The sequence below is a fragment of the Sander vitreus genome, unplaced genomic scaffold, assembly GCF_031162955.1.
Source record: "Sander vitreus isolate 19-12246 unplaced genomic scaffold, sanVit1 ctg273_0, whole genome shotgun sequence".
In the NCBI taxonomy this organism is placed as follows: Eukaryota; Metazoa; Chordata; class Actinopteri; order Perciformes; family Percidae; genus Sander; species Sander vitreus.
In genome coordinates this window covers 97,501-105,000 of record NW_027595436.1, presented here as the reverse complement: position 1 = coordinate 105,000, position 7,500 = coordinate 97,501, and the positions used below count along the sequence as shown (strand labels likewise).

The window sequence follows — 7,500 nt, the reverse complement described above, 5'->3', positions numbered from 1 at the left end:
ACAGAGAGAGAGAGAGACACAGAGACAGAGAGAGAGAGACAGAGAGAGAGAGAGAGAGAGAGAGAGAGAGAGAGAGAGACAGATAGATAGACAGACAGAGAGAGAGAGAGAGCGAGAGAGAGAGAGAGACAGACAGATAGATAGACAGAGAGAGAGAGAGAGAGAGAGCGAGAGAGAGAGAGAGAGAGCAGAGAGAGAGCGAGAGAGAGAGAGAGAGAGAGCGAGAGAGAGAGAGAGACAGAGAGAGAGAGAGAGAGAGAGAGAGAGAGAGAGAGAGAGAGAGAGAGAGAGAGAGAGAGAGAGAGAGAGAGAGAGAGAGAGAGAGAGAGAGAGAGAGAGAGAGACAGAGAGTGAGAGAGAGAGAGAGAGAGAGAGAGAGGGAGAGAGAGAGAGACACAGAGAGAGAGAGGGAGAGAGAGAGAGACACAGAGAGAGAGAGGGAGAGAGAGAGAGAGAGAGAGAGAGAGAGAGAGAGAGAGAGAGAGAGACACAGAGAGAGAGAGAGAGAGAGAGAGAGAGAGAGAGAGAGAGAGAGAAATGCATTAAAAAAAAAATGCATTAAATGCAAAGCTTGAAAAACAAAACACAGTAAACGGTGAAAGCAGTGGACAAAGAACGGTTTGGCAGTGAATGTAAAGAAACGAGAAACGCTGAAGACAAGCTATTCTCCTCCGATCGTGCAGCCCTCATACAGCCCGTTGAGATTAAAGACATTCCAACACGTCAGGAGACCAGGGTCAGTTCAGAAACTACAACGACTAACAGTACAAGATGGAGACATCAATGGAACTGAATTAGGAAAGAGAGAGATAGAGTCTGGTTAAACAAGCTGGAATCTCTGCTATCCCCGGTATGTAAAGAACAGCTTGTAAATATATACACACACACACACACACACACAGTTGCTGGTGTCTGTAAATACCCCCCTCTGAACATAGACATGCCACACATCGCTTTATAAACACACATGCCTAAAATAGTACATTCTTCAACAGTATTCCATCTTCATGTAACGTAAACCAGTTTATGAATTAATCCACAAGGAAATATAGATGTTAAATGTCTAACAACTGATACGACACCACAACACAAAGAATATGTGTGTCTGTCTATGTCTCTGTGTCTCTGTCTGTGTGTGTGTCTCTGTCTGTGTGTGTGTCTCTGTCTGTGTGTGTGTCTGTGTCTGTGTGTCTCTGTGTGTGTGTGTGTCTCTGTCTGTCTCTGTGTATGTCTGTGTGTGTCTGTCTCTGTCTGTCTGTGTGTATGTCTGTGTGTGTCTGTCTGTGTGTATGTCTGTGTGTGTCTGTCTGTGTCTGTGTGTGTGTGTAGTGTGTGTGTGTGTAGGGTTTCCCAGCAGCACTTTGCAGTTTCAGGCGGCCCGCCTAACTGCTTTACTGCCTGCATGCCGCCTAACTGAGTCTTCAAAACTCTCAAATCTACTCTACTGTATATATATATATATAACCGCAAGTCGCATCAACACAGTCTGTAGGAAACAAGGTAACGGCGAGTTGTAAAGATACCACCAATCACAACAGAAAGAGCATTTGCTGGCAGTGAGTGTAACTGTCATTTATTCACATTTAAAGGGATACATCGCCATTTCACCGTCACGTGCGCATCAGAGTTCGTCAACAAATACAGTGGTGTGAAAAAAGTGTTTGCCCCCTTCCTCATTTCCTGTTCCTTTGCATGTTTGTCACACTTAAGTGTTTCGGAACATCAAACCAATTTAAACAAAAGTCAAGGACAACACAAGTAAACACAAAATGCAATTTGTAAATGAAGGTGTTTATTATTAAAGGAGAAAAAAAATCCAAACCATCATGGCCCTGTGTGAAAAAAGTGATTGCCCCCCCCTTGTTAAAACATACTATAACTGTGGTTGTCCACACCTGAGTTCAATTTCTCTAGCCACACCCAGGCCTGATTATTGCCACACCTGTTCACAATCAAGGCATCACTTAAATAGGAGCTGCTTGACACAGTAAGGTCCACCAGAAGATCCTTAAAAGCTACACATCATGCCGAGACCCAAAGAAATTCAGGAACAATTGAGAAAGAAAGTAATTGAGATCTATCAGTCTGGAAAGGGTTATAAAGCCATTTCCAAAGCTTTGGGAATCAGCGAACCACAGTGAGAGCCATTATCCACAAATGGCGAAGACATGGAACAGTGGTGAACCTTCCCAGGAGTGGCCGGCCGCCCAAAATTACCCCAAGAGCGCAGCGGCGACTCATCAAGAGGTCACAAAGACCCCACAACAACGTCCAAGAACTGCAGGCCTCACTTGCCTCAGTTAAGGTCAGCGTTCATGCCTCCACCATCAGGAAAAGACTGGGCAAAAAATGGCCTGCATGGCAGAGTTCCAAGGAGAAAACCACTGCTGAGCAAAAGAACATCAAAGCTCGTCTCAATTTCTCCAGAACACATCTTGATGATCCCCAAGACTTTTGGGACAACATTCTGTGGACCGATGAGACAAAAGTGGAACTCTTTGGAAGGTGTGTGTCCAAGTATATCTGGCGTAGAAGGAACACTGCATTTCATAAAAAGAACATTATACCAACTGTAAAATATGGTGGTGGTAGTGTGATGGTCTGGGGGCTGTTTTGCTGCTTCAGGACCTGGAAGACTTGCCGTGATAAAAGGAACTATGAATTCTGCTGTCTACCAAGAGATCCTGAAGGAGAATGTCCGACCATCTGTTCGTGTACTCAAGCTGAAACGAACTTGGGTTCTGCAGCAGGACAATGATCCTAAACACACCAGCAAGTCCACCACCGAATGGCTGAAGAAAAAACTAAATGAAGACTTTGGAGTGGCCTAGCCAAAGTCCTGACCTGAATCCTATTGAGATGTTGTGGTATGACCTTAAAAAGGCCGTTCATGCTCGAAAACCCTCTAATGTAACTGAATTAGGACAATTCTGCAAAGATGAGTGGGCCAAAAATTCCTCCAGGGACGCTGTAAAAGCCTCATTGCACGTTATCGCAAACGCTTGGTTGCAGTTGTTGCTGCTAAGGGTGGCCCAACCAGTTATTAGGTTTAGGGGGGCAATCACTTTTTTCACACAGGGCCATGATGGTTTGGATTTTTTTTCACCTTTAATAATAAACACCTTCATTTACAAATTGCATTTTGTGTTTACTTGTGTTGTCCTTGACTATTGTTTAAATTGGTTTGATGTTCGAAACACTTAAGTGTGACAAACATGCAAAGGAACAGGAAATGAGGAAGGGGGCAAACACTTTTTCACACCACTGTGTATATATATATATATATATATATATATGTATATTTCTCTGTCCTGTTCTTCACATCAGTGAGGCTTTCTTCTCTTTTTTCAACGAAGTGAATACATGACGAAGTGACTGGAAATATCCATCACCTCCCACCTCCTCACGCGTGGATTCTCAACGTCCCGTCTGCTGCTGCCCGGTCTTTGAGACACAGCTGTTGTCGGGTTTTTTTTACTCACTACACACGGTTAGTTAGCGTACTACGCACAGTGAAATGACGTGTCCTGTTTTTATTTCACACATACTATCTGCTGGAGTGAGTGAAGCTGTGGGCTGAGCTCTGTTATCACCCCCGGTTAGATGGCAAACCTACCACCTTAACTAACTATTTTCTGCGGGAAACCCTGGTGTGTGATATATATATATATATATACACTGTATATATACCAGCGTTGTCCAGCAGCTCCTGCAGGCCCTGGGAGAACAGCAGGTTCCTGAGCCGCTCCACTTCGTCCTTCAGCTCTCGGATCAGTCTGGCGTTTGGATCCTCGTTGATCACGGCGTTGCAGCGGATCTGTTTGGCGCGGTCGGCGTACCTGAAACCACATCACACGAGTCACATGACATTCACGAGGATGTATCTGTTTGCTGGCCTTCTAACCTGGAAACAGATATTAGAGACTAGACTGCTTTAGTTTGATCTGTACGTGTGTGTGTGTCTGTCTGTCTGTGTGTGTGTGTGTGTGTGTGTGTGATCAACTTCTGACCTCAGCGTGCTCAGGGTTTCTTCATAGTTGATGTCAGCGGGACTCAGAGCGGCGATCATCGCCGTCCGAGAGTTTCCTCCTGAAAACAAACGTACGTTCAAATGTTGACGTTATCACCAAATAATTACAAATGCTCAGCCTTGGTTATACAGGCCAACGACAGTATAGTGCTGTGCCCCGACAGCGTTTTGCGTAAATTATAGTGTGACAGCCAATCAGTGTTTAGATCAGGGGGGGGTTGAGTTAACTCAACTTCTCCAAGAGCCACACTGGGAAAAGGGAATCACATTAAGTCGTGGTCGACCATCATAGTATTTACTAAATGAAGCAAAATAATGATAGTATTTTTGAACGCCGACTCCCAGCAACCTGTCTCACAGCCTGAGAATATGTCTCTCTCTCTCTCTCTCTCTCTCGCTCTGGTTCTGTGGGAATTTCTGAGTCTCAAAGTCGGCAAATCTGCCAAAATTCAGCTTTGAGTGATGCGTATAATTACAGTTTGGAAACAGCTTCCCTTCTTTTTGGTCTGACACACAACTAGGCAAGCCAATATTTGTTGTGAACCTAAAATCAGGGCCGGATTTGGCACACGGGCCTTGTGTTTGACACACGAGGTTTAGATCCTCCTGATGCCCTGATGCATTCTGTAGCAGCCTGTGGCAGACGGAGCTCTGCGGCTTTCTTTGGGAAACGTTTGACTAGGTGCTACGTTCTGAAGTTATGTGTCTGTTGCTGTGTTTATGGAGCAGCTACAGTGTTAGCACAGCCCTGATAGACAAGACTCCATTCAGAAAACAAGCATTTTAAAAGGGGATTGCTTGTCGTCTTGCGGACAGACCTGATATTGTATGAACTTTTTTTTTTGACAATCCTAGTATTTGTACAGCTAGTCCTGAAGATAATCCTCCTGGTTCTGTTTCTTTGTAACTGTGTGTGTGTGTGTGTGTGTGTGTGTGTGTGGACATACCCAGGTTTTCCTTCAGCAGCCAGGTGAGAACAGAGTCTCTGTAGGGAATAAAATCACTCTTCCTCTTCTTATTGCTCTGCTGTAAAAGGACAGACGACCAAAAGTCATTCTTTACCGTTTAATGCCAGTGTCAGGAACTTTTAACTTTGTGTGTGTGTGGGTCTGTGTATGTGTGTGCAAGCGTGCGTGTGTGTTTGTATGCGTGTCTCTCTGTCTGTGCGCCTGTGTGTGCGTGCGTGCGTCTGTCTGTGCGCCTGTGTGTGCGTGCGTGCGTCTGTCTGTGTGCGTGTGTGCGTGCGTCTGTGTGCGTGCGCGTCTGTGTGTGTGCGTGTGTCTGTGTGCGTGTGTGTGCGTGCGTGTGTGTCGTACCATTTCGGCCAACGCTGAGATCACTTTTCCCAGCGTGGTCAGAGATTTATTGATGTTCGCTCCTTCCTGAACACAAACACACAGCAAACAAACTGTTTGTGACAGCAAAATGCATCAGAAACGTGCAGAAAATACATTTAAATAGATTCACATAAACGTGGATGAGATGTTGGTGAAGCAGCGTGACACTTGCGACCTCTGACCTTTAGCCGGGTTCCCTTGGCCCCGGAGGAGTCGGCTCGCTCGCTTCCAGCCAGGTCCACCAGACTGATCTTGCTCACCTGAAGACACAGTTTTAACCTTTGAGTCCCAGATTTGTACACGCAGGCAAACAGCGTGAGGAAGACCCCAAAACACAACAACTAGTCTGGATCAACGGAAGTACATCTCCAGGATTAAGACTCAAAACGTTCTGCTCTTCGTGCGTTTCCCAGAGTTCTCCAACTTCAATTTAAGACTTTTTTAATACCAACTATGATAAAATGTAATGCCTGAATAGGGCAAATGTTCCAAAACAACACACACACCACACACACACGCACACACACACACACACAGACAGAGAGACACATACAAACACACACGCACGCACGCGTGCACACACACACATACAAACACACACACCTACCTTCTCTGTGTCCAGGCTGGTCATCTGGTCTCGGCGTTTCTGGGTGAAGACGATGGTGAAGACGGCGTGCGACCGGGACGACGTCTCATTCATGTTTGTGGCCGCGACCGTCCTGTAATCAATAACCAGTCAGGTGTCAATAATCAATAACCAGTCAGGTGTCAATAACTGATGACACAGCAGCTACATATTGACACGTTGTCATGTCTGAATTGTTTGTTTTATTGAACTACAGTTCCCAGAATACCTTTCACCATCCTCCGCAGACGGGGGTTCGAGTCTGCTGCTGTGCAGGAAGAAAGAGGTTTCCAAAAGGAGAACATTCTGAATTCACAGCTTGGGTTTCTTCGATTTCCTACATTTCCCAGAATGCCTTTTAACCAACAACCACCAACAGTTGGTGTGAACTGGTTTTACTGTTTGAGTTTTTAGCTTCAAAGTCTGTAAATACAGGGGGCCGAGACGGTTCAACACGGATTCAAAAGCGTTGGTTTTTTTGGAGCCACAACGGCTTACAGTTTACTAAAAAGAAAGACTTTAACAGCTCCCGTTAGCTGTCGTTTACCAACTGTGCGCACAGCGTGATACATCATATCTTATCACAGCTATTTGGGTCTCTTAATGTGCGAGTATGTGAGCTGTGTTTGAGCAGAGTGAATGGGAACAGATTTCTTTTATGAGAGACGGGACATTTCTTCAATGACAATAATGGCATTCATTCATTCATTCATTCATTCATTCACATGCGGACCCCGTGTTACGGCGCTTCTCCACAGGAAGAGGACTGACCGAGCTTTGTTGCCGGCATCCATCAGGTCCCGGATGTCGGTGAATCCGGTCACGGCCAGTTTGGACAGATCCTCCACGTAGGGGCCGAGGATGGGATGCTCCCGGACCCGCAGAGTCCCCTGGGACTTTGGGTTCAGCAGATCACGGACCCGCTCGCAGTAGATCTCCATGTAGGACACCTGGAGGAGGAGGAGGAGGAGGAGGAGGAATAGGAGGAAAAATAGGAAGAGGAGGAAGAATAGGAGGAGAGGGAGGGAGGGGGAGGAGGAATAGGAGGAGGAGGAGAGGGAGGGGGAGGAGGAGAGGGAGGGAGGGGGGGGAGGAGGAGAGGGAGGGGGAGGAGGAGGAATAGGAGGAGGAGGAGAGGGAGGGGGAGGAGGAGGAGGAGGAGGGGGAGGGGGAGGAGGAGGAATAGGAGGAGGAGGAGAGGGAGGGGGAGGAGGAGGAGGAGGAGGAGGAGAGGGAGGGGGAGGAGGAGGAATAGGAGGAGGAGGAGAGGGAGGGGGAGGAGGAGGAGGAGGAGGAGGGGGAGGGGGAGGAGGAGGAGGAGGAGAGGGAGGGGGAGGAGGAGGAATAGGAGGAGGAGGAGAGGGAGGGGGGAGGAGGAGGAGAGGTGAGGAGGAGGAGGAGAGGGGGGAGGGGGAGGAGGAGGAGGAGGAGGAGGAGAGGGGAGGAGGGAGGAGGAGGAGAGGGAGGGGGAGGAGGAGGAGGAGGAGAGGGAGGGGGAGGAGGAGGAA

General features: G+C 47.3%; 1 protein-coding gene across 1 annotated transcript in view; it reads right to left on the bottom strand.

Moving 5' to 3' along the window:
* The window catches only part of LOC144513539 (kinesin-like protein KIF1C), a 35,482-nt gene that overhangs the window by 15,060 nt on the left and 12,922 nt on the right, over positions 1 to 7,500 (bottom strand). Inside the window, exons 8-14 of the mRNA XM_078244638.1 lie at positions 6,764 to 6,942; positions 5,975 to 6,086; positions 5,550 to 5,627; positions 5,347 to 5,412; positions 4,978 to 5,056; positions 4,011 to 4,089; positions 3,691 to 3,839 (exon numbers count right to left, since the gene is read on the bottom strand). Coding sequence (XP_078100764.1) covers positions 3,691 to 3,839; positions 4,011 to 4,089; positions 4,978 to 5,056; positions 5,347 to 5,412; positions 5,550 to 5,627; positions 5,975 to 6,086; positions 6,764 to 6,942 — 742 coding nt within the window. The remainder of the gene's footprint in view (positions 1 to 3,690; positions 3,840 to 4,010; positions 4,090 to 4,977; positions 5,057 to 5,346; positions 5,413 to 5,549; positions 5,628 to 5,974; positions 6,087 to 6,763; positions 6,943 to 7,500) is intronic.